Source organism: Rhinolophus sinicus, chromosome 1 (genome assembly GCF_057876585.1).
Source record: "Rhinolophus sinicus isolate RSI-liver-muscle chromosome 1, RSI-T2T, whole genome shotgun sequence".
Lineage (NCBI taxonomy): Eukaryota > Metazoa > Chordata > Mammalia > Chiroptera > Rhinolophidae > Rhinolophus > Rhinolophus sinicus.
In genome coordinates, this window is record NC_142501.1 from 11545499 (window position 1) to 11568553 (window position 23055).

At 58.1% G+C, this 23055-nt stretch overlaps 2 protein-coding genes across 7 annotated transcripts in view; one reads left to right on the plus strand and one right to left on the minus strand.

The window, feature by feature from the left end:
* Positions 1 to 8106, plus strand: part of TMPRSS6 (transmembrane serine protease 6) — a 38096-nt gene extending 29990 nt beyond the window's left edge. For both annotated transcript variants that reach the window (XM_019719657.3, XM_019719658.3), the window contains exons 11-18: positions 214 to 359; positions 764 to 862; positions 1261 to 1374; positions 2708 to 2824; positions 3178 to 3346; positions 4588 to 4859; positions 6646 to 6782; positions 7313 to 8106. In XM_019719657.3, coding sequence (XP_019575216.3) covers positions 214 to 359; positions 764 to 862; positions 1261 to 1374; positions 2708 to 2824; positions 3178 to 3346; positions 4588 to 4859; positions 6646 to 6782; positions 7313 to 7471 — 1213 coding nt within the window. In that variant the 3' untranslated portion in view covers positions 7472 to 8106. The remainder of the gene's footprint in view (positions 1 to 213; positions 360 to 763; positions 863 to 1260; positions 1375 to 2707; positions 2825 to 3177; positions 3347 to 4587; positions 4860 to 6645; positions 6783 to 7312) is intronic.
* Positions 8107 to 11078: 2972 nt separating this feature from the next.
* KCTD17 (potassium channel tetramerization domain containing 17) lies at positions 11079 to 21911 on the minus strand. 5 transcript variants are annotated; one of them, XM_074326340.2, is made up of 9 exons: positions 21608 to 21911; positions 20313 to 20421; positions 17983 to 18074; positions 16801 to 16896; positions 14905 to 15030; positions 13509 to 13602; positions 13248 to 13334; positions 12817 to 12895; positions 11692 to 11904 (listed from the first exon to the last, which is right to left on the minus strand). In XM_074326340.2, exons 1-9 carry the CDS (start codon positions 21815 to 21817, stop codon positions 11835 to 11837), a joined length of 963 nt encoding a protein of 320 aa, XP_074182441.1. In that variant the 5' UTR covers positions 21818 to 21911; the 3' UTR covers positions 11692 to 11834. The 5 variants fall into 5 exon arrangements, 4 of the variants coding, with proteins under 4 accessions (XP_074182436.1, XP_074182440.1, XP_074182441.1 ...); XR_016020707.1 differs by having other exon boundaries at positions 11079 to 11904; positions 12817 to 13334; positions 21608 to 21909; XM_074326335.2 differs by lacking the exons at positions 12817 to 12895; positions 13248 to 13334 and having other exon boundaries at positions 11079 to 11904; positions 21608 to 21902.
* Between the last annotated feature and the right edge of the window lie 1144 nt (positions 21912 to 23055).

Sequence of the window (23055 nt, forward strand, 5' to 3'; positions counted from 1 at the left end):
CAGTGCAGTGACATAGCCAGGCTGCTTTCTAGAAGATGACCTGGGGGTGAGCGGTCCCCCAAGGGAGAAAGCAAGACAGAGGAGGTGGGGGTGGAGGTGCGGCTTCCCCTTCCTCCCTGGCTGCCCTGTCCCTGCCCTGTCTGCACGGGGCCCAGGCAGTCCTTCCCTCGGACAGGCCCAGGTGGCCCTGAGTCTGTCTCTGGTCACCCCCAGGCTGTGTGGCCTGCGCACCCTGCAGCCCTATGCCGAGAGGATCCCCGTCGTGGCCACCGCCGGCATCACCATCAACTTCACGTCCCAGATCTCTCTCACTGGGCCCGGCGTGCAGGTGCACTACAGCTTGTACAACCAGTCAGACCGTGAGTGTGGGCTGGCGGGGAGCAAGGTGGGCACTCCCAGCCCCACAGCTTCTCCCGGACGCTTTGCCATCCCTGGAAGCACCAAGAGGCTGGACAAAGGGAGTGTGTGTGTGTGTGTGTGTGTGTGTGTGTGTGTGTATCTGTGCCCACGTGAACATGTATGAGCATGCACACAAATGTATGCAGCTTTGTGTGTCTATATGTGCAAGGCAGTCACGTGCTCACTAAGTGTGCACACACATATCCACATGTATGCTGCATGCGTGTGCCTAGACACAGACGTCCACAGGTACCATGTGCACAAAGTGTGTGTTCATGTGGGTACGTACATGTGTAGCACACAGGTGCTACATCTACAGGTGTTTTCATGATGACACGTCCTAACGGTGCCCTCCCTCCCCCAGCCTGCCCTGGAGAGTTTCTCTGCTCCGTGAATGGACTCTGTGTGCCGACCTGTGACGGGGTCAGGGACTGCCCCAACGGCCTGGATGAGAGAAACTGTGGTGAGCAGCCCGCCCGTCCCAGGCCTCCTCTCTCCTCACCTCTGTGCTGAGCTGAGCCTACCCTTTTGAGTAGAGACCCCCACCACATGCAATTTCCAGCTATCAGCATCCAGGAAGTGAGGCTCTCTCTCAGTGCTGAGGTAGCAAGATGGAAGCACTGAGTGGGAAAGTGGCTTTAAGTTCTGGCTAAGCCAACTGACTTTGGACAAGTCACTTCATTTCTGTTTCCACCAATGAAATAGGGTATCTCCCTGAGCTGCTGTGAAGCTCAGGTGTAAAGTAGCTGAGAAGGAGATTTGTGACTATGACGTGCAATACATGTTCTGCAGGCATCTCGAAGTCCCAGCCGGGTTCCTCTGACTCCCTCCTACCTGCCCCTTTTCTGTGTCCCCACACAGTTTGCAGAGCCACATTCCAGTGCCAAGAGGACAGCACATGCATCTCACTGTCCAGGGTCTGTGATGGGCAGCCTGACTGTCTCAACGGAAGTGACGAAGAGCAGTGCCAGGAAGGTAGGGTGGGGCGTGACCAGGGAAACCAGAGGGAAACCAATGAATGGTCTCAGCCACACAGCTTGGCCCTTCTGCATGCTTCTTTGGCAAAGGTTTCTGCCCACTTGTCCAAATACTTACCAATTCATCTGTATGTATGTCTGTATGTCCATATATCTGTCCAGCCAGCCAGCCAGCCAGCCATCTTCTGGCCTCTCCAACCAGAACTTGATTGTTTCATCACTCATTCATCCATCCATTGGCCTGTCTAACCATCTATCTCCCTATCCACTACACTGTCAATCTCCCCATTTATTGGATTACCCAACTACTTGTCTGTGTGTCCATTGTTCCACCCTCCATCCATCCATGAATGCAGGTATGCATGCATCCATCCATTGATCTCTCTAACTACCTTTTTTGTCCATGATCTTTACATCCACTCAGTTATCCATCCTTCTAGTTGTTTGTCAGTCTCCCTACTGGACCATCAATCCACCCATTTGTCGGTCTGCCCAATCGCCTATCTGTGTCCATTTTTTAACCATCCATCTATCCATCCATTCATCCATCCATCCATCCATCCATCCATCCATCCATCCCACTAACTGACCAACCAACCAACACTTGCAGACTACCCAGTGATAGGCAAGGCAGAGGGAGGAGGTGGGAGTAAAAGACACCAGAAATGTGGTCCCAGCCCTTTGGGGATGATCTGTTAGTAGGAAGACATGAGGATGACTCTGTCTGCCCAAAGCCTTCTGGACATTATGTCCAGTAGCACGTGAAGACTGGAGGGGGGGAGGAGATTAGACAAGGAAAGCTTCCGAGAGGAGGCAGGCTTGGAACTGGGCCTTGAAGAGAGGTAACATTCAAATAGGCAGGAAGAAAGGAGACCAGGCGAAGACCAGGTGTTGGATGAGAAAGTTCTTCACAGTGAAGACAGTGAGGAGCAGGTGGGTGGCTTGGTATGGCCAGGACCTGAGGACTGCCTGGCTAAGAGGGAGCCTTAGTCCACTGGGAGAGACACAGCTCTGCTCTTGCGAGCCTCGTCTGAAAGTGGAGGCAGGACCCTATGGTCAGGAGCCCCTGTCTGAGAGGGGAGACATAGCCTTGCTCTCAACAGAATAGCCTGAGGTGGGTGGGGGAGTGGGTCGTGGGCGTGGGGAAGGGACCCCCTGCCTTTAGGAGACACTGAAGGAGGCTTAGGGGACCCTTCATGATGATCAAGAGACCCTTTACCAGTTTCTTCCTGGCCTCTTCCAGGCTCCACCTTCCCTGGGCCTTGCTTTGGAGGCTCTCTCAGGCTCAGGGACCCACCCTCTGTGCCCTGCCCCCACCCCCTCTATCCCAGGGGTGCCCTGTGGGACATTCACCTTCCAGTGTGAGGATCGCAGCTGTGTGAAGAAGCCCAACCCGCAGTGTGACGGACAGCCTGACTGTAGGGATGGCTCGGATGAGCAGCACTGTGGTGAGCCTGCCCTGCCCGGCCTGCCCTGCCCGGCTGCGGGGGTCTCCCCCAGGGTGGGGTGGGCAGAAGACCCACGGGGCCCTAGCGCGTGGGAGGGAAGGAGGTGGTGCGCACCCCGGGGAGCTGGAGGGGAAGCCCACCGTTTGCTCATGTCTCTATCCTACCTTTGCTCCCTCTTCTTGGTCCTACCTACCTCTTTCCCTCCCTCCCTCTGTCCTCATTCTTTCCCTCTGCGTCTTTCCTTTTCTCTCCCTCATCCCTCCCACTTCTCTGTCTCTGTGTCTCACTGACCTCTCTCCTGCCCCTCTACCTCTGTCCATCCTTGCCCTCTCCCACCCCCACCCCCACCCCAGACTGTGGCCTCCAGGGCCCCTCCGGACGCATTGTGGGCGGGGCCATGTCCTCGGAGGGGGAGTGGCCATGGCAGGCCAGCCTCCAGGTTCGAGGCCGACACATCTGTGGGGGGGCCCTCATCGCTGACCGCTGGGTGATAACAGCTGCCCACTGCTTCCAGGAGGACAGGTGAGGGGGAGGGTGCGGGGACCGAGACCATGAGGGATGGGGTAGTGAAGGCCGTGGCAGGGCGGTATGGCGGTATGGTGTCTGAGCTCTCAGCAGACAGAGGGAAGGATGGTGAAGAGCTCCCTAAACTGGCTGTTCCCACACTTGGGTTGTCCTGGTTCTACCATGAACAACATACTCTGTGGCCCTGGACAGGTTGTTCAGCCTCTCCGTGCTCTGCATTTGGTATCTTGTTTTAAGTTGGGTCAGTGATTCATTCATTCATTCACTCATTCATCCATCCGGCAATATCCGTTGTGCTCCTGCTATGTGCCAGGGGCTGTGCTAGACACTGGGGTACAGCAGAGAGCAAAACTGCTGGACTTGTCACAGGCCATAACCCCTCCTCCTGGTGTGCCTCCAAGAGGGGACATCCCACCCAGCCTATGACGTCTTCCCCATCTGCATGGTGGTGGGCTTACAATGCCCCTCTCCACCCCCAGCCCCTGGACTCTTCTCCCCACACCTTGTCCTCTGCCCTGGGTCTCTATAGTCCCAAGCCAAGGGCCTGGAGCCACCAGGGCACCCTCTCCTCACATCCAGAATCAGACATCAAGTCCTCTCAGTGCTCGAGACGAATCCTCAACCATCACCCCTCGGTCACCCTGGCTGCCCAGAGCCAATCTCCCTTTTGCACCCTCTGCCCAGATAGCAGGGGGTATTTCTGAGTGTGGTCTGACCACCTCGCTCTCTTTCACTCCACCCCAGTTCTCCTCTGCCCACAAGGTAAAGAAAGACCTGAAGGCTCACCTGACATCCAGGGGTCTTCGAGGTCTAATCTCTGCTGATTCCTCCACATTCAACTCCCACCCCCTCCTGGTGAGGACTAACGAGTTTCAGTGAGTTCACAGCAGCCTAGTCAATAAAATGTGCAGATAAAAAGGAGGAAAATACTTGCAATTGCCTGGCACTGTGCTCCTTTTTTACAGTCTTATTGAATTAAGAACACGGGAGTAGCAGACACCATTCCCATTTCACAGATAAGAAAACTGAGGCTCAGAGAGGCACACACATATCTAGGAATGGTTGCAGCTGGGGCCAGAACCCAGGCCGACACTGAACACTACCTTTTGCTGCCTACCCCGCCTTCCAGAGCAGGACGGGGATGTGGGGGGACGGTGTCCCAGGCGGGGAAGCTGGCTACCCTAAGGGTCTGGAATGGGTGAGGCTGCCGCTGCATAGCACACCCTCCTCATCCCCAGCATGGCCTCCCCGGCGCTGTGGACGGTGTTTCTGGGCAAGGTGTGGCAGAGCTCGCGCTGGCCGGGCGAGGTGTCTTTCAAGGTGAGCCGCCTGTTCCTGCACCCATACCACGAGGACGACAGCCATGACTACGATGTGGCCCTGCTGCAGCTGGACCACCCGGTGCTGCGCTCACCCGCCATTCAACCGGTCTGCCTGCCTGCGCGCTCCCACCTCTTTGAGCCGGGCCTGCACTGCTGGATCACAGGCTGGGGTGCCCTGCGTGAGGGTGGTGAGCAGGCCTGCGGGGAGTGCAGATGAGGGCGGTGGGCCTCCCCCAACATCTAGTCTGGAGGGGACAGGGCGAGGCTCCACTCCTGAGGCCTGCTGGTCCTGGGCTTAGGTTGGGTTGGATTTCACAGAAGGAAACAATCTTTTACCACCTGTGGGCCCCTGCCCTCCTGGCTCTTCCCTTCCAATCTGAAGGGCATTTAAGGAGAACTGAAGTCATGGAACGTTATCTTGGGGGATACGTGTGGGGTGAAGGGGCAGGTCAGGGACCCCACAGCCCACAGGCAAGCTCCAACCCTCTGCTCCTTGGATGTAGGGGGAAGGGGGATAGAGATATGTGTGTGTGTGTGGTGGGGGTGGCAGGAGAGACTCTTAATTAAGGTTGGATTTTAGAGGGACATGATTTCGTTTAATCTACCTAATAACCTTAGGAGTGGCTATTATGGCCCCATTTTATGGATTGGGAAATGGAGATTGAGACATTTAGCTGTTGCTCAAATTTACATAGCCAGAGGGAGTTGGAGCAGAGACTAGAACCCAGGACTGCCTGCCCGAGCCCTTGCTGTTCCTGCTACTGCCTCTCAGAAATAGGGATTCTCCCCTTCCTACCTAAACTGACCACAGCTGGCCATACCTAGAGGCCACCTCTCTGTATTCTGTGAATATAGGCCTGGGTTGGCAGAATTATGGCCATGCCCTGCACCCTTGGTGGTGGTGGTGGCTTTAAAAATGTGTAGTGATTTACAATCTGGAAGCAGGCAGGACTGTAGAGCTCATTTAAAGGCGGGGAAACAGGCTCAGATGAATGAATGACTTGTCCAAGAGGATGATGGACAAGAGTGGGAAAGCAAGGATTGGTTCATTCACTCATTCATTCATTCGTTCAATGACACATGTTGAGCACCTACTATATTCCAGCCATCGAGTTGGGCTAACGGGATACAAAGACGAAAAGAGAACATTCTTCAGGGAGACAGACAGTGCTAAGAACTGACCTGGAAGGACAGGTACAGGCAGCCTAGAGATGCCTACCTAGGCGGGGTCAGGGAGGCTTTCAGGGGAGGGGCAGGCTAAGCTGAGGCTTGGAGGATGAGTGGGCAGTGTCCTGAAGAAAGGGGAAAGGCATGCCCGTAAGGGACAAGTGGCCACCCAGGGAGCCCTGAGAACACCCAGCACCAGAGGAAAGCCCGGGGCAGATGGATCTGGGTGATGATTGGCAGGAAAGACAGGCAGGGCCTCTTGGGCCACATAAGGATTGTGCGTGAGCCAGGGGTTCTCTTCTGACCTGTGCTTTAGAACCACCTGAGGGCTTTAAGAAAAACACCCATGCCCCACCCCCACCCCAGGCAAACAGACCATCTCCAGGTGGGACCAGGCGCAGTGTATACTGAAGCTCCCCAGGGGTTCTACACTCATCCCTCATGGGGAAACACTGTGCTGGACAGTGAGGAGATGCTGACGAGTTTTAGGGGGAGAGTGAGGGGTCAGAGGTAGTCCTGGAAAATTCCCCTGGGGCAGTCACAGAGCAGAGGGAAAGCAGCCAAGAGGCCTCAATCAGGAGGAAGGAGGGGAGGAGACTCTAGTACAGACAGGCTTTGGGTGGCGCTCTGTCCCATGGACCACTCAGAGGCATTGCCAGAACAGTGACCATGAAGTGGAGCGGCAGGGGCTGGGCAGGGTAGGAGAGAGAAAGGGTCTCCTGAGAAGCGAGGGAATAGTAGAAGGCAGAGTGGGGGCTCCCGGGTACCTCAGATCTTCTCACCTCTGCCCTTGACCCCACGTGGCAGGTCCCACCAGCAACGGTCTGCAGAAGGTGGACGTGCAGCTGATCCCACAGGACCTGTGCAGCGAGGCCTACCACTACCAGGTGACCCCCCGCATGCTGTGCGCCGGCTACCACAAGGGCAAGAAGGATGCCTGCCAGGTGACTCCCATGGGGCTGGGCAAGAGGGAGAGGGGGACGCTTACATCACCCAGGGCCTGGCCTTTCTCTCACATCAGCTTGCTGAAGCCACAGGCTCCCAGCAAGGTGGGGATGGCTGTCCCCACTTTACAGATGATGCAACTGAGGCTCGAGGTGGTTGAGAGACTTGCCCCAAATTGCAGGCCACCAATCAGAAGAGACCTGTGGCGGGCAGGTCTGAGGCTCAAACCCAGTTCTTCTCCTTGTTCCTTGCCCACCGCAAGGCACTTTGCTCAGGGTGACACAGTAGAAAGGACTAGAAGGAGCCCACAGAACGCGGCAGAGGTGGATGGAGCATGGGGACACATATCCTCAGTTCCACGACGGCCAGGACCCGCTGGAGGCCCGGCCAAGTTGCAGGGGAAGCAGAGGCTTCAAAAAGCGATGTGACTTTCTTGCTGTCACTCAGAAAGCCCCTAGCAGTCAGAAGCCTCGCCTGGAAGGGGAGTCCCCTTACCCTGATGCGGCCTTGTCCCTCCTCTCCTTTTCAGGGCGACTCAGGCGGTCCACTGGTGTGCAGGGAGCGCAGCGGCCGCTGGTTCCTGGCGGGCCTGGTCAGCTGGGGCCTGGGCTGCGGCCGGCCCAATTACTTCGGCGTCTACACCCGCATCACCGGTGTGATTGGCTGGATCCAGCAGGTGCTGACCTGAGGCGTTCCCACCAGCGGACTAGGGCCCACCTCCCAGACTCAGAGTGCTCAGGGCAGCCACCAGGCGGGGGAACAAGGATTCTGGGGCGGGAAGGCCCTTTGGAGGCAGGAGGTGGCGTCCCCTCCCCCAGCCTGCTCCCTGACACCACCGGAGAGGCACAAGGCGGGAGGAGGGCCCTTAGCTGGTGGTCCAGACTTCCTTGGAGGACCCGGGATGGTCACCAGGCCCAGCTGAGGGGTTCATACCCAGCCTGTCACCTCCTCATTCCCGCCCCTCTTTCCCTTTCCTCCACTGCTGACTTTGGGGGGAAATGGTTCAGCAGCAAAAGTGCACTTCCAGGTCCAGCAGGAGTGTCTGAGTCCCTCACGCCCACCCCTCAAGCAGTGTGGGCTTTCCGGGCAGCACCCTCTCCACAGGGCAGATTCCAGCCTGTGAAGCCCCCAGCCTAACTTGAAGGGGGTGGGGTAGGTGCTCAGAACACTGGAGATAGCCAAGTGGGCCAGCTGCCACCATGAGCCAAAGGGTGGGGTGCTCGGGGGTCCAGGGTCCTCACCCCACCCCTCCCTGCCGCCCAGGCCTCTCTCACCTGGAGGTGAGCTCAGCTACCCTGTGGAATAAAGCCGTCTGATCCAAGACCCTGCTCTGGGGATTGAATGGGGCCCTGGGCACCAACCCTAGTCTCAGGAGCAACCCCAGGAAGGCAGTGGTTTGGTGACCCTCAGGTCAGAGTGAGGGAGGGGACAAGTGAGGGCTCCTTCTGGAACCCTGGGAGGAAACGGGAGCTCATAAAGGCTCACAAACACCCCCATGAACACAGCAGGGGTTAGGACAGGAGCCTCTGCAGGCCTGTCCCCTGGCTCCAGTGACCACTTCCCCCACCAGCGTGACACTCACTCCCTTTGCCCTCTTGGAGTCATTCATTCAGCATCTCCCTTCTGTGTGCCAGGTACTGTGCTGGGGCCACAGACACGCATGGAATTTGGTTCCTGATCTCAGGGGGCGGGGATGACGATCCAGTGTGAAGAGGCTTTGGGGTGGCCTCTAACTTGGGAAGTCAGAGGAGGCTGCCTGGAGATGAGACTTGAGCTGGGCCTCCATGGTAGCCAAGGTCATTCCAGCCAGGGGCACAGCATGTGCCAAGGTATAGAGTTCCAAAAGAACGTGGCATATTAGGGAAGAGTAAGCTGTTTTTAGTTAAAGAGAGGTTGAGTGGGGGAGGATTAAAGAGGAACTGGAGAAGGGCAAACTGAGCTCAGATGACAAAGAGCTTGGAGTTGAGCTAAGGACTTGACCTCGGAGCCCTGGGGAGCCATGGAAGGTTCTATAGCAGGGGAGTGACATCGAGTGGATGCACATTTATTTTATTTTATTTTATTTTATTGGGGAAGGGGAACAGGACTTTATTGGGGAACGGTGTGTACTTCCAGGACTTTTTTTCCAAGTCAAGTTGTTGTCCTTTCAGTCTTAGTTGTGGAGGGCGCAGCTCAGCTCCAGGTCCAGTTGCCGTTGCTAGTTGCAGGGGACACTGCCCACCATCCCTTGTGGGACTCAAGGAGTCGAACTGGCAACCTTGTGGTTGAGAGCCTACGCTCCAAACAACTGAGCCATCCGGGAGGCAGCTCAGCTCAAGGTGCCGTGTTCAATCTTAGTTGCAGGGGGCGGAGCCCACCATCCCTTGCGGGACTCGAGGAGTTGAACCGGCAAGCTTGTGGTTGAGAGCCCACTGGCCCATGTGGGAATCAAACCGGCAGCCTTTGGAGTTAGGAGCATGGAGCTCCAACTGCCTGAGCCACCGGGCCGGCCCTGGATGCACATTTTCAAACCACCACTGGCACCAGTGTGGAGGGAGTGGGAAGCAGCGAGGCTGGTGAGGAGGTCACTGCACAACTCCAGGGAGGAGGACGGGGCCTGCCCTGAGAAGAGCAGTGGGGATGGACGTGAGATGGAAGGACCTTCATTATCCACCAAGTGCCTCGGTGGATGGGGTGGGGTGAGGGAGTCACCCAGGACCACTCCCAGGGGTCTGGCCTGAGCAGCTGGCCAGTGGAGGACCTACTGCCTGAGCTGGGGCACCTGGGGAGGGAAAGGCTGTGGGAAGGTGTCGTGAACTTGGGGTGCCTGTCATGAACTTGGAGGGAGGTGTCCAGGAGGCAGGTGGCACTTGAGAGAGGCTTGGAGGGGTTTCAGAGCCACCACCCATGGAAGGCGACAGAGGAGACTGAGGAGGTTGGGGAGACAGAGACACCGCAGACTGGCCCAGAGTAGGAGGCTGGAGGGGAACTGAGAGGGGTGCAGTCTTAGCACCCAAAGCGATGGCCTGAGTCGGGAGCCATGGGCCAGGCCCTGGGTCACTGGCGCAGAGGTGACAAAGAGGGGAGTCAAGTGTGGACAAGCCTTTCTTGAAGCCTAACTGAGAGGAAAGGAAAGGGAAGCCTCAGAGACCAAGACTTGAGGGAGTTTTAAAGATGGAGCTGCTACATGTCCACGGGTGGATGAGGCAGCTCGGGCAGAGGTGAGGAGCAGAGCCAGGGAGCACAGTCACCTTCTAGGACCTATCCGTGGGAGGGAGGCGACAGCAGGTAGAGGGACTCCTTTGGGGCGGGGGTAGGCTCTTAGGGTTCTCAGAGGCGCGGGCAGAACACTGCGTTGGGTGCTTTGCTAAAATACAAGATTGGGTGTGGTGGTGGGTCATCTTTAACAAATCTCCTGGGCTCTTGCAAGCAAAGTGGGACACAAAAAGTGAGGTCAGCTTCAGCAAGCAGAGTAACCTGAGGGGAAGTAGTGAGGCCCCCAGACTGCTGAGTGGGTGGGGGAGCCTCGCCTGGCCCTGGGGAGGGCCTCTGCCTAGGGGATCACTGCTTTGCAGGGGTGTCCCCCAGCAGTGCTAAGCTAAGCAAGGTGGACAGTCAGCAGGACTAGGGAGGGGAAGGAACTGGCCAGGTGGGGTGGAGACAGAGTCCTGGCTGGGTAGGAAAGAGAAGCCCGGGTCCAGGACACTCTGACAGAAGGTGGCGTGGGTACCTGGGTGTTCTTATTTCCTGGGACTTGGGGCAGAGGGTGGAGCAACAGGGAGGGGTGGAGGTGACTAAAGGTATCACGGCAGGAAGCAGAGGCGTCCTGGGGGGTTAGGATGGAGCAGCAGCGGCCTGGGGCAGTACAGGATGAAGCCAGCAAACAGAGAACAGTCTGAACAGTGGGCTGAGTCTGGGAAGTGGGATGACAGAGAGCCGGGCTTGTGAGGACCTGGTTTCGGGGCCCAACTCCCAGAGGGCTGCCTAGAGGCAGGAAGAGACTTGTATGACTCTAAGGGCTGGGCCTTGGACGTCAACCAGTCCAACCCTTCACTTTATAGATGAAACTGAGGCTCAGAGAGGGGTAGGCACTTGCCCAAATTCCCCCAGCAAGGCAAAACTGGTATCTTCAGTGTCTGGCCACTGGGCAGAGGCTCCAGCCATGACCCCTCCCCCCTACACACTTAGGAGAGTGACAACAGGGCAGGGTCCCTGGGCTTTAGGAAAAGGCCGTTACCTTTGAGTCATCTACCCCGCCTTGAGTTTAGCCCCTATCCTCAAAAGTGACCCAGAGAAAGAGAGGGAGACGGCCAGCACGGCTGTTTCTTCGTTTTATTACGCGGTGGGGTCATGGGGTCGGACACAGCTGAGAAGTACCCAGCCAGGAAGTCATATGCGCAGGAGGTCCCCTGGGCAGAGGAGGTGTCCCCCTCTCCCTCATCACGTTCCTGAGTAGCCCCACTGTCCCTGCTGGGCCCGTGCCTGCCTCCTTCTGGCCAGGGCACTCTGCCCCAGCAGTCCAGGAAGGGTGGGAGCAGCCCAGGTGAAGACCCAGTACCCCCCCTCCTTCTGACAGAGCCAACCCCACCCCTTCACCCCCCACCCATACTTGAATCTCATCTGGAGCTAAGCAGGTCCCTCCCCCTTGAGGGGAGGGTGAAGGGGGGTGCCCAGACTCTGGCGCTTACACTCCCTGAGGGAGGGCTTTCTGAGACCCTGCTCCTCTTAGGTGGAACCTCACAACAACCCTGTGAGGTAGGTGAGGGGAAGAGCGAACCCACTGGGCACAGAGGGACACTAAGGCTCAAGGAGGCGTTGTGACAGGGTCAGGAGGGGTTGTATCCGCCATGCAGCTCGGGGTCTCGGGGGAGGGGACATAGGGGCCGGGAAGACAAAGCTGGACAGAGCCACACTTTGGCCACAGGCAGGTGGCTCTGCCCAGGGGTCCCAGGGCCCACCCCGGAGGCAGAGGCAGGTCACAGCCCCGCAGGTGTAGACAGAGGTGGCAGCGGGAAGAGCGCTTCCTCCACCTTGAGGTGGGGGCCCACCCCGTGGTACAAAAATAAAGGACTTCAGATCGGAACCCCAAGTCCCTGGAGGTGATCTGGGGCCTCACATCCGGGTGCCTCTGGCTTGTAACAGCTAGAAAATAAGAGAGGAAGGGGCAGGGGGACGGGGTGGGGTGGTCAAAACACCGGGAGGGGGGTGAGGGGGGCGGGGCCGGTGAGGGGGGGTGATGTGGGGCCAGGAGAGGGCAGAGAGGAGATTGAAATGGAGGAAGGGAAGGGTGGGGGAGACAGGGAGAGAGAAAGAGGTAGGTGAGTCACAGGGTCCCTTCTGGGAGGAGGGAGAGGGGCTGAGGCCCAGAGAAGGTGGACTCAGAACCCAGGAGGAAGGGGAGCAGGAAGGAGACCCAGCTTGCCTGTCACAGAGCCCGTTGCCCCATCCTGGGTCGGGAGGTGGCTGCCTAGTAGGCCAGATTCTGTCAAGACTCTGGCCTGGAGACAGGGGTGGGGGTCAAGGCCAAGAGAGGCAGGTCACAGACAGCAGCTATCTGTTCCCATTTAAGAGGCAACTAACATTTTAGAAAGGGACAGTGACTTGCCCAAGGTCACACAGCAGGCAGACAAATGGAGTGGGTTGTAGGCACCCAGCCAGGGCTTTTTCTGCCCCACCCCCATCCTTAGCTGGCTCCAGCCCACTCTTATAGACCAAAGGAATCCAAGTATGGCCTGTCCTTTCCACCCCCACAGAAACAGGGAACCCAGTGCCATGAGGCTGTGATGCAGGAACTCCTATGTGCCAGGGTGAGGCCAAGATATATGGCTCATCTCCCTCCCCTCCTTCCCAGCCCAGCTCTGGTGCTGACGGGCAGGTAGGAGTTTCCGCCCCCCAACTTTCTTCCCCTCTCAGAGCCCCACACCCAAGGCCAAGATAGGCTGAGAAACTGGTGAGGGGAGAAAATCGGCCGAAAGTTTGGTCCAAGTCCAAGGAACAAGAGATGAGTACCCTCCTGGCTTCCGCCCCTCCCTCCAGCTCTGCCAAGCTACAAACCAGGGATGGCAGCTCTGGGGGCGAGCGAGGGGCCGAGGAGAGGCCCTCATTGTAAGCGCAGCCTCAGGTCTGAGGGGTGCAGACAGGAACCTGCAAGGAGGAAACGTGAGGAGGAGGCGAGGAGGTGAGGTGCCAGGGCGGGGTGGCCCAGCCTCAGAGGTGCCCGGTGGGGCCGGTGGGCCCCGAGGAGGTGCAGGGACACCCCTCCTCCCCAGGCTGGGAGGCAGGAGCTGCCAGAAGGGGTGCAGGAGGCGGCAGGCAGGATGCTCTGAGATGCAGGGCCGGGGCGCCCAGGTGGAGGGCACGGGGGACTGGGACCAGGGTGGCCCCGGGATGGAGGTGTGAGCAGGCAGAGAGAAAGCCCGGACAGGGGCAGAGAGGGAAGAGGCAGGGTGCAGATGAGATCCAGGAGGAAGAAGAGGTGCATGAAGATGAGGCAGGACCTCCAGCGGGAAGCGGAGGAGGAGCAGGCGGTGGTGGGAGGGAGAAAAGGTTAGCGGGATCCTGAGATGACTGGGCTGCAAAGAGAAAGTGAGAGAAGGGATGGTTATGCAGGTGAGGCGCCAGGCAGGCGGCTGAGCTGACCCTGGCGGCCCGCCCCCCAGCAGCCCCGGCCCCCCGGGTTCTGCAGCTGGCTCCAGCAGGGTCTCCGGCTGGTATGAGCAATCAGTCTCCTTGGGGGTTGGCTGCACCTTTCTCCTGTGTATCTGCCTCCACCTGCACCTGTTCCACCTCCACCTCCTCCTGCTCCTGTTGCTGCTCCTCCTCCAGCTGCTCCTCCGTGCTCTGTGAACCAGCGGCGGACCCAGGGAAGAAAGAGTGGAGAACTAACGAGGGGCCTGCGGGCGGCTGTCCCCACGGGCCCCAGCTCCGGGCGGGCGGGTGGCCTAGATGAAGAGGGGCCTAGCAGATGGGAGGGCTACCGCCAAAGTCCCTTGGGAAGCCTGGGATGGGCCTGGAGAAACCAGCAGGATGGGCCCTGCTGGGATGCTCATGGGGCAGGCTGGGGAGGGATAGAAGGGGACCGGGGTGGGTAGGTGGCTGGGTCCCTTGAGGGGCACCTGGGAAGGCCTCATTTTAGGAGGGCTAACGAGAGTGGAAATGAGGTCAGGGAAGATGCCACTCAGATCTGGGATGCCAGCCACAGGTTCTGGCACGCCAGGTCCTGAGGCTTTGGTCCAGAGAGGCAGAAGCAGCAGGTTTACTCTCCACCCTTCCAAGGCAGTGCCAGGCACTGGCCCCGATGGGGGTGGGTGGGCAGGGGAAGTCACAGGACATGGAGGCAGACAGACAGGAAGCCAGAGTTTGTATGTTTCCAATGCACAGGGATAGGCCCCAGAAGAAATGGTCTCCCTTCTTCCCAGCCTGGCTTGCTGCCTGTTCCATTGGCCCTAGAGAAGGCCCTGGAGGCTTCCAAACAGCTCTGGGTCCAGGGTGGACCTCTGCTCAGGCCCCTCCCCACTGCCAGCTGAAGCTGCCTCACAGGCCAGGGTGGAAACCCAGGGCTGGACCCCACAGGGCTCCTGACCCCTCTCCTGTGGAGTGCTGGAGAAGGGGGCCTGGAAAAGGCGCAGGATTACCACATCTGACTTCCCCGCCCCAGCCCAGGCCCACTAGGGACATTTGCCCGCCCCTGGGAATAAAATGGCAATTTGGATCCCAGAAGTTCCAAGCCCGACGGCACCTGAGAGGACACGGTACATCCTGCTCACTTCTCAGAGAACACCATGAAAGAGGGGACGGGACTTATCCAGGGTCACACAGAGCAGGCACACTGTGCCCAGACTCCTAGTCCAGAGCACCCGCCTCGTGCCACACTGCTCTGTGGCCACCATGTGACTACCATTCAAGTGGCATCTAAGTCACTGTTGCTGCTCTCTCGGGATGGTCCTATCTCACTGCTCCCCCAGCCTGGGCCTGGGTAACTGGCGTGAGCAGACAGGACCTTGGGTGGCATGGGATGGATGGCATTGGCTATGACCAGGAGTTATGGGTGTGCAGCAGGAGGGAGAGAGAAGAAGCAGGGATGGCTAGGCGGATGGCAGGGAGGAAAGAGGAAAAGGGGGAAGGCTGAGGTTGGGGGCTCACCTTGGTTTTGCGGCTCGAGTCGGAGCTCAGCCCGTGTGGGGAGCTGTGGAGCTCCTTAGACACCACGCACAGGAACTCCGCCTGGTCCTCGCTGCCGTAGTTGTAGGAGGAGCCAATATTCACCAGCTGGAGGGACGGCGCACGGGGAGAAAGATGATAGGTTGGGGTTGGGGGACGGTGGGGAGGGAAGAGGTGGACATCAGTACTTGTCAAGATACCAGCTTGTGTCCTGATCTGGCCCATTGCTGGGTTTCTAGAGGATACCACTCGGGGGCTGAGAGTCAGTCTCCTCCCCTTCCCCTACCGACACCTCTGGGGTTATTTCCAGAGCAGCTTCCACACCTGCCTTGGCTGGGCCTGTTCCCTGGAGGAAGGCGGCAGTATCACTACTGCTCTTCTCAACCCTCACCCCCACCCCAGCCCAGATCTAGCAGGCCACTTCCTAAAAGCAGGAGGCCTGTAATGGGCAGGCTGTCACCTTCTGTCCCAGAGGTGCTTGAAGCAACCCTAGAACCAGGTTGGCATGGTGGAGCCCCAGAGAATATTCTGTTCATTCTTAAAAGCAGAAGTAGAACAGGTCACCCACTTCTCAGGCCAGAGGGCTAATGACTAGTGGCCCCTGACCTACTGGCTAGGCCTCAGAGAATCCATGCAATTGCCAGACTCTCGGGTAGGCTCTCAAAGGTGGCCCCACCTATGTTCTGAGGTCCCTAGAATAACCACACCCACAGGAGGACCCCCTGTGGCTGATAAAGGCCCTGCACAGGACGATTTTCACTCAGCCCTCAGGGACCCTCATTCAGCAGCAGAGAGAAAAACATCAGCCACTTTGGCAGATGAGGCTTGAGAGGTGGTGACCTCTTGGAAGTCCCACAGCCAGGAAGAATGGGATAGGAGTTAGAATCTGGGATCCAGAGGCGTCTCAGGGGTCTCATAGACTTAAATACTTCTAATTATTTGCATGATGTCAGCTCATTCCGATGTCTAGAGTCCTGCCCTGAGCTAGAGACCTTATCAGTGATTCTTCTAATCTTCCTGACAGTCCCGCATCAGATAAGGAAACTGAGGCCCACAGCAGAGATGTGACTTGCTCAGGGTCACACGGCATGTCACTGTGAGGCCTAGATGTGAACTGGGCCTCTGGCTCCTGGACAGGGGCCCCTTGCTCCACACTGCCCGGCCTTCTCCCTGCTTCAACCTCCACGTGCAAGGGAACGTGGGTGGGTGTGGATAGAGGCCTAGCCAAACCCTTCTCCTCCTCTAAGGGCAAATTTGGCCTCAGGTTAACTCGCTGGCTCTGTTCCTCTGGAAACCTGAGACAGGTGAGACATCAGCTGTATTACTAGGGCAACAGCGCTTACTCTAAAAACTCCTCCTGAGGGGTAACCTGCATCTGGATTGGGAGGAACTAGAGGTCACTACAAGGGAAGTCCCTACTCTGGGCTTCCCTGAATGTGGCAATGTCTGTAACCGGACATGTGCCTTGCGAGGACCCTGGAAGCTGTGCCTGTGGAATTGTTCCAGGAGCTGTTGACCCACGGTGGACTCCACTCACCTGTGTGGATCTCGACTCCTTGCACCTGAGTGGTCACTTGGGGGCCAAAGACTCGCTCACACTACTGTCTAGACCGCCACCCGGATACTGTGAGGACGCCCACCGAGGAGGACGCCCAGAGCTGCCCTGTGGCAAACAGGGCTTCTATCCTCCCTCCATCTTGGTCAGTCAGTCTGCCGCCAAGCGTGGCCTTGCCCAACCCTGTTCAGTTTGACTTAAGAAGACCCCCTGGGTGGGGGCGGCAGTGGGGAAGGGAGGGGCTGGGGCTGCAGGAAGGGAGAGGCCTGCTTTGCATGGAGATTGGGAGGTCCCAGGTGTGGCCCCCCAGGACCCCCACCCACCTGCTCAAAGCGCCAGCCATCAGACATGGTGGAGACCATCTGCGTGAGTTCTTCCTCCTGACACTGCAGCACACGGTACACGTGCTTGGGCGGGACCTGCGGGCAGACGGGAGGTGTGGAGGGCACCTGTGGGAGCCACGGGCACCCCAGCAGGGGGACAAGCACCTGCCTTCCCCCCAGCTTCTTCTGTCTCCCCATGCCATATACCCCTAAAAGGAGAGAGGGAGGGGAGCGGGCAGGGTGGGAAGACAGGAGTCATGTTCTGAGACGGGAGCTACGTGCCGAGCACTTGACAGTCACGATCTCACTTACTCTCCCCACTCTGAGTTACGCGATTTTCACGGAGGCTCAGAGGGGGTTAGGTACTTGCCCAAGGTCACCCAGCTAAAGAGTGGCAGAACCAGAACTGAAACACAGATGACACAAGAGGGAAGGGAGCGGCTTGGGGGACATGCTGGGTCACTAACTGAGGCAGGCCCTCCAGGAGACATGGAGCCTCCCCACTTCAATCTGGGGCTAGGAGATGGTGCCTCACTACCTGTCCCTTACCCACCACATCTCCCCAATGGTAAGCTGAAAATCATTCCAGCTCTTCCTACAGACTGGTCACGGAGGCCCAGGGTCCAAGCTCAGGAATGCCAGCTCCAGCAACTTGTGCTGTGCCCGCCAGCGGACTGCCTGATCCCACAAAACAGACAATTCACTAACCCTGCATTGCCCCTGGCAGGCCCCCCTATACCCCCACATGGACCCCATTTTGCCTGTGAGGAAGGGAAGGGTGGGCCATTCTCAGCACCTCTGTATTCCACAAGGAGAAATCAAGATCCAGAGAGCAACGTGCGTGGCCCAAGTTCACACAGTGAACAGATCCAAGGCAGGGATAGAAGCAGTGTCCATCTCCAGGCTGGGCTTTGCTGGGCGGTCTGGGGGCTGGACAACCACCCCTCCCCTTATAGGACAGCTCAGCCTCCCCAAGGAAAACACTGTTCCACTTCTGCCAACTTTCTCCCACCTCCCGCACTCTCCGCCCTCCTCCCTCTCCCCACCACCCCCTGCTCTGGCCACGGGTGCTGCCCTGCTGCTCCCCTGCCCCCTGCCCCCCGCCCCCTGCCCCCCGACCCCCGCCCCCCGACCCCTGCCCCCCGCCCCCCGCCCCCCGCCCCCTGACCCCTGCTCCCTGACCTGCGTGACGGTGTAGTCCTTCTCCTCCATCCGGTCTTTGATGATGCGGATCAGGGGGCCGATGTTGTAGAACTCCGCTTCTTCCAGGACCCCTGGCAGACAGAGCCGCCCCCAGGTCACTCCCACTGCCCTCAGGCCTTGTCCTCCCCTTATCCCCTCCACCTCCAAACCTGCCTTCCTGCTCCAGTCACACAAGGGTAACAAGCATCTTTGAGCTCAGGGGTCAAGCAAAAGGGGATATTTCTTTCCTTGGATCCCATACTCCTTGTGGAAGGGGCGAGATGCGGCCACTCGGTGGTCCGACATTCTGCTGTACGGAGTATGGTGACCAAGGGGCGCCTGCCTCTCCCCTAATCGGGGGCTGCTTTAGGGCCCGTTGGGACTGGGCCCTAGGACGCCACAATGAGAAGGGCCCTGGTTGACCCCCTATTTCATGTTCCCATTTGTGAAGCACATGCCAAGTGCCAGGCACTGTGCTAGGCATTTTCCATTCTGTATTGCAGTGAATTCTCAGAAATAAAAGTAGGTACTTCGTTGCCCCCAATGAACAAAGGGGGAAACTGAGGGCCAGAAAGAGAAGCAGCTTGTCCAAGACCCCACAGCCAACAAGCAGCAGAGCCTGGGATTCAAACTCAAGGTCCTGACTTCACAGCCCACTGGAAAAGCATAACCCTTGTGCATGAGCATATCCCTAATGCCCACGCTTTCCAGTTTGCAAACCCCTCCTGTGCTCAGCACAAGCCCCGAGGACATGGGGCAAGCAGGCGTCATCATCCCCATACAGTTAAGGGAACTGAGTCTTAGACACTAAGCGAGCTACCTCTCCAGTGAAGTGGAATGACCCAGACCTGTGGACACCCCGAAGCTCCTTCAGGGCAAGGACGCTTCTGATCATTTCTAGAATTGGCCTCTGGGCTCCCTGGGGACAGGGCCCATGTCTGATCTACCCTGTTGTCCCTGGTGCCCACACAAAGTAGGCAGTCAGTACTGCTGCTGCCTGAGTGTCCCTTGTGGAGCCCTGCAGATGACAAACAACTAACATTGCGTCACTGGTCCTCGATGCCAGGTACTGCACTAAGTGACACCGGTGTATTAGCTCCTTTATCCACACAGCAGCTCAGCAAGGTGGGTGCTATGGGAACCCCATTTCACAGATGTGGGCCTGAAGGCACAGAGGGATAAGTTACTAGTTCCCGGTATCACACAGCTATATAGTAAGTCTCCTCCCAGGTCCCCCAAGCCCCCTGAACGAGGGCCCTAGCCTTGTCTGAAGGTGCTAGGAGTGGCAGGCATGGAGAAACCCAGAACCTGTAAACAGTTATTGTCTGTGATGCAACTGAAGTGTTTACCTCCCCTCCCCAAGGGACCTGCTTGGGGTACCTGTGCCCTCGGAGGGGCTGCCAGAGAAGTTGTGGGCCCTGCTGAGCCGGTACCTATAATGGGCTCTGATTTTGAAGTCCTGGCCCACTGGGGACCCACTAGAGGGACTTTAGGACCCAGTGAGAGGAGGGATGGGCTATGCTAGACATCCACAGGGTACAAGCGTTGGGACTTAAGACATGTGTTGTCGCAAAATATGCTTTCCCCAGTGTACATCACCACTCCCATTTTACCTACATGACGAGACTCAGAAAGGAAAAGTGCTATATTCAAGCTGGCCTGGCCAAGTCAGCTGACCCAGGCCCAGACCCACACCCTGTGCCCCAAGGAAGAGTTGATTTGGCACTAACTGAAGTCCTTGCCCGGGCTGGTGTTCTGACAAGAGGCCACACCCCCAGGCATGGCTTCCCCACCATCTGCTGGGCCCAGATGTGGGCATCTACAGAACCTCAGCCACCCAGGCCTGGGAGAATGGAAACCCTCTCTGGGGAGCAGGCTCCCTCCTTCCCCACCTCCACCCACAACCAGCACTGTACCGCAGAGGCTGCTGGATTTCGAAGACCCACCCGTTCCACCCACCTAGCTGACTGCATCTGAGATACTGGATAACTCTGCCCAGCTCTACCCCATTCACACCTGGCTTCCCAGGAGGCCAGGAGAAAGGGCATCGCTGCCCACAATGGAGGCTGCCGGTCTCCCTGGCTCCCTCTAACCTCTGCCTGTGGATTTCTGTCACCTTCCCAATAGCACCCAGTGAAAGCTTGAGCCAGTCAGCTTGGCAGAGTCCCTAGGCTCAATCTGGGCAGAGGCTTTGGGATTCAGCCCTGTCAGGGATGAGAAGAGGCCCCTCCTGGCTGGGAGAAATGGCTTTAGACCTGCACAGAAAGCCTGGCAGGCTGCAGAAGGCAGGGCTAGGATGTGGGCCCGGCCAGCCCCCTGGACCAACTCACCCTCCTCAGCCATGTCCTTGTCCAGCACCAGCTTGCCGTGCCGCAGGAAGTTCAGGATAGGCCCGAAGTAGGTGGGGTCACGGTCAATGAGGTAGGCCCCAGTCTCATCCTGCGGAGGTGAGGGGAACAGGCTATGAGAGGAGAAGAGAGAGGCCTTCTCCCGCCCACCCTTCATTTCAGGCCAGGTAAAGGATTGGAGGGAGGGAGGATAGAGTCTGTTCTTCCCTGGAATGAAGTGGCATGATGGAGCAAAAGGGCTTTGGGGTCAGATACACCTAGGTTCGAATCCCGCCTCTGCCTTTTCCTGACTGTGTAAACGTAGGCCAGTGATTTGGCCTGTCTGAGCCTCACTCCTCTCCCCTATAACCAGGGGGTCACTGTAGCATCCAGAGAGGTCTCAGTGGCACCTGACGCAAAGCAGGGCTCAGTGATTGCTCCTCTTCGAGGTTGTTCCCCTAAAGCCAGCCCTACAGTGTCTCCACCAGCTCCCCAGTCATTCTGGGGGTTTTCAAAGGAGCCGCTCTCATTGGACACCCTCAGCCTGCAGGGAGGCAGGGCGGGCAGCTGCACAGCTCTACAGAGAGAAAACGGAGCATCGAGAGGTGAGGGGACTTGCCCAAGGTCACGGCATCAGATGGTCAGGGAATGAAGGGAAGAGGGCTTTGGAAGTCATGTCCAGACCAGACTCCTCTAGTTACAGACAGGAGGCTGAGCCTGGGGCAGGGAAGAGTCGGACCTAAGGTCATGCCTGCGGTTTTCAGCAGAGCCGGGATGGGACCCCAGACCTGGCGCCTGCCAGGCCAGCACTCCTCCCAGATGAAGCGCAGCTCAGAAGGCACCCTGGGCTTTCTCCACCCAGCTCCCTGCACAGCTAGGCCACCTACACCCCAAAGGGCAGGAAGCAGCAGCCTCAGCCCCTCCTTCCCCAGTGCAGGAGTCCCGTTTGGGAAGGACTGAAGATCCTACATGTCTGTCTGTCCCCACAGCCCCAAAGGAAGTGGGAAGAGTCCGATCTGACCCACCAGCCTCCTGGGGTGGGAGCCCAGGGCAGCACTCAGAAGCTCCAAATGGCTGCGGCCTGGCGTTGTCCCGTTGCCAAGGCAATGGTCACATTCCTCACTCTCAGATTCACTTCCTCCTCCCCTCCCGCAGCCAGTTCTTCCCGCCTCCGGTTGTTTGGAAATAAAAGCAGCTGCGTTCCCAGCCCGGAGCGCGGGCCAGGTCGAACAGCCCCGATCCCAGAGAACTGAAGCCCCCCCCCCACCCCCCCAGGCCGCCCACCCCGCGGGCCTCACCCGGTCGGACTGCAGCTCTTCCCCCTGGCACAGGCGGCTGAGGAAGGACTTCTGCTCCCGGCACAGCGTCTGCCGGGTGGTCAGGAACACCGTACCCCCCACGTTGAGCCGCACCCACTTGCCCCAGCTGCCCGCAGCGCGGCCGCCCGCCCCCGCCGGCGGCGCTCCCTCACCGGCCTCCATCCTCATAGCTGGCCCCGGCGTTTGCATCCTCTGGGATCCCGGCGGCTGGAGGCGGGCAGGTACTGTGCGCGGGGCATGCCGGGAGCTGTAGTCCGTGCCGCCCGGGGCTGGAATGACCGGCGAGGGTCCCCGGATGCCAGCAATCCGCTTTCCCCAGCCCCGCCCTACTTTGCCCTTCCCGGGAGGAGGCGCGCAGGTCGGGGTGTCTTGAAGAAGCCCGTTTGCCAAATGACTGTGTGTTTGGGGAAGGTCAAGTTCCGGTCATGGGGAAAATAGTGAGTTGATAACCCAAATCAACAATCCTCTTATTTGTTCTCCACTTTATTACTTCCTCTTTGTCCAGGCTAGATTATCAAACAGCTGATAAATATGAAAAGAAACGTTTCCCTTCCAGAATGCCATAGCATTTATCTGTTATCTGTTTTCTAATATTCTTTCATTCTGCCCTTTGTGTCGGGGAGGGTTGAAGGGAGAGCAGCTGGGTTCCTTGCCCACATCAGTTCTTTGAGGGCAACCGTAGTTGGGCTTCCAGTCGTCGGAGCACCCACTGTATTCCAGATGCTTCGTGTATCTATATTATTCACTGAGGCTCTCAGCAGGTCTGTGAGGCTAATGTGACTGTACTGCTGTACAGATAAGGATTCAAATGAAGTGACCTTCCTGACTCACGCTGGTGAGTCGCGGGCTGGCACAGACCCAGGTGGGTTCCAAGTGCATTTCTACCACCAAGGCCCCTTTCCTGCTCCCCTGTGGGTTGTCAGTGCTCCTTGGGAAATATTTCTAGGGAGGAATAGTGGCGAGGGCACTAAATTAAAGTTAGGAGAACCGGGTTTTCATTCTGATTTTTGTAGGATGAGGTGTGGGGAGAGATCTCAGTTTTCACATCTGTAATTGGAGAGGAGGAGGAGGGATTGGTTGTGTGGGTTCCCTTCTGAGCCAGGTAACTTGGAGGTGGGACTGACATAGTGCATACTGCAGGATGGGGGGAAAGGGGCAGCTCCTGTCGTCTGGGACCAGGGAGGGACTCGGGCTGAAGGGGAAGCTGTCCTCCTTAACATCCTCTCCTTTTCAGTGTTTCAGTCCTGGTCCTGGATTAAGAGGGAGGGGGTCTGAGGCTCCCCTCATTGATCCCAGTGTCACACACACTGGGCAGCCTGCCCCTGTGCTGGGGAAGGTTCTCGGTTACCACCCAGGTCTCTGTTTTCGCTGTAAAACCTTTCCTCTTGGCAAAGATTAGGTCACAGAGGCTAGAGTCTTGTTCCCAA